Raw genomic sequence first — 2,433 nt, forward strand, 5'->3', positions numbered from 1 at the left:
GACGGGCCATTCATCGGTAAGGAAATCGAGCCCGTGAAATGACCACTCCCTCAGTCCTACTCCCTCCGTTCGGAATTACTTGTCGCAGAAATGGATGTATCAAGATGTATTTTAGTTCTAGATACATCCATTTTCGAGACAAGTAAATCCAAACGGAGGGAGTACTTACTACTACGCTACTTTCGGAATCGAATGAAGTTATTGGACGTGGGGGGTGGCAACGTGGAATGGCCCCGCCCTGCCCTGCTACTGTGCATATGCATGTGCAGTGTGTGTGAGCAGCAATTGCATGCTCTGCTCCTGTAGGCTGTACTGGATCGAGGTTAGCAGCAATTATATCCAAAAGGACACTACGCTTTGTTAAGCCCACGGCTTAAACACCCATTAATCTGCCGTCTGCCTATGTAAACCCCACCAGCCCAGCCCACTCTTCGCTTCTCAGTTCTCACTCACCGCTGTCCATTCTTCTCCATTCGCTTTGCTAACACAGTCCCCAGTAGCAGCAGCAGCAGGACAGCTCAGTCTCGGGTGAAGCTGAGCAGATCGATGGCGCTCTCTCGTCGCATGGCTGCGTCCGCCCTCCTGCTGCTGGTCCTCCTCGTCGCCACAGGTACGCCCCGCCTCTCACTCATCCCACCCAGCGAGCTGTGGTTTGCTCTTTTACTTATCGTGGTTTCGTTGATGTGCATGCAGAGATGGGGGCGACGACGGTCAAGCTGGCTGAGGCGCGGGACTGCCTGTCCCAGAGCCACAAGTTCAAGGGCGCCTGCCTCAGCAGCAGCAACTGCGCCGCCGTCTGCCGCACCGAGAACTTCCCCGACGGGGAGTGCCACACGCACAACTTCGCCCGCAAGTGCTTCTGCAAGAGGGCCTGCTAGCCCGCCTGCTCGATCGCCCCGGCCGCCCTGCCGGCCAGCGCCGCCACGTCCGATGCTAGCTAGCTGTTAGATCGTCCGTGCCTTTTGGTAGATCTGTTCGTCAGTCCGTTCCCGTTCGTCACTAGTAGCTGTTCGTGTGGCTGTCTCCCGTAATAAAGTACGAAATCAACCGGGGTCTCGGTAGTTTGGTTCGCAGCACGTCGTGTTTGTCGCTGCTTTGTGTGGTAATGTAATATGGTCGTTGTTTCAGTATGGACGGACGTGTGCACTGCATCTAAATCTGAGGATGGTCTCATACTTAAACCATGCCCGTACATGTATCTCTTAAAACCATACTTAAACCATACCCGTTTAATGTCATTTTCAACCCAACCAAAATTAGATCCTCTATTTTTTCCACCCAAACAAATTTAAGCTAATACATAACCATGGGTTTAAACCCAATACATAACTATGAATTTGCTTCAATGTATATATGATTGCACAAATCGACATGTTAAGAAGCAAATGACATAAAAAAGGCATAAGTGCATCTACAATAGTTTGGGAACAAAGTTATCGTTGAGATACAGTCAACACACAGTAAGAGTTAAAAAGACAATGCCCACGATTGAAAAGCTCACTAACAAGTGTATTAAAACCAATTGCTTAGCTAAAGCACAAGCAAACACATTCGATTTGCATGTGGTATTTCCCATAATACAGAATTACATAGTGCATCGCAGCATGTACGCGGATCAAAGATACTCGTTGTCGATGCGTCCTTACTTATTGCACATAACCAATGCCCAGAAACCGGTTTGGATCCATAGTTTATAGCCGTTAATAACCAAATTGTTTAAGCCCATAACCAACTATACCCAAATTGGTTTCTTCACATACCCAAACCAAAACCAAACTAAAAAAAATTCAGCCCAATAAAATCTGAACCAATCAAACCCAAAGTAAGAACCGAACCGTTTCATCCAGTTTTTTAATAACCATTCTCAGGTTTAACTGCATCTCCCTCTGTCTCTACTAAATCAGCATCTTCAAAGAGAACTGCTATTATTGTGACTACCGCATTTTTATCTGACGAAATGTGCTTGGATGCTGGGTGAACATTTCATTTGTACACATGAACAACTAAAAAAGCTAAGTTGTTTGTACGAACTTTCTTTTATCAGGAAAAAATACCTTGTATCTATTCAGATTTTATTAAACTTGCTCTACAAATCGTATTTTCTACTTTCAAATAATATAAAGTTTGGACACTAAAAAATAACACATGCGTAGACAACCATTTCCTTGGAAGGACAATCGGGACTGCACAAGCCTCCACTGTTCAACCGTATGGAAACATTTGGGTAAAGCGCCCTCGATGCTCCTCCAAGTGATAAGGATACATCGGTGACTCATCGTGGGGTCCCAGAGGGCAACAGAGAATGAACGCACGTCCATCCAATCACACACTAAGAACGTGTACAATGCAAGCTGTTTATATATAGAGGTACTTGTAAAACATAAACCGTCTTTTCTTATGCATCGGTGCTTTTTTTATGGCATAGCTGCCCAA

General features: G+C 45.9%; 1 protein-coding gene across 1 annotated transcript; it reads left to right on the forward strand.

The window, feature by feature from the left end:
- The first annotated feature begins 324 nt into the window (after positions 1–324).
- On the forward strand, positions 325–1,159 carry LOC119361782 (defensin-like protein CAL1). The gene is made up of 2 exons (XM_037626931.1): positions 325–610; positions 694–1,159. The coding sequence occupies exons 1-2, from the start codon at positions 547–549 to the stop codon at positions 876–878; spliced, it is 249 nt and encodes an 82-aa protein (XP_037482828.1). The 5' UTR covers positions 325–546; the 3' UTR covers positions 879–1,159.
- The last annotated feature ends 1,274 nt before the right edge of the window (positions 1,160–2,433 follow it).

This window comes from Triticum dicoccoides, chromosome 1A, assembly GCF_002162155.2.
Source record: "Triticum dicoccoides isolate Atlit2015 ecotype Zavitan chromosome 1A, WEW_v2.0, whole genome shotgun sequence".
NCBI classification, from domain to species: Eukaryota; Viridiplantae; Streptophyta; class Magnoliopsida; order Poales; family Poaceae; genus Triticum; species Triticum dicoccoides.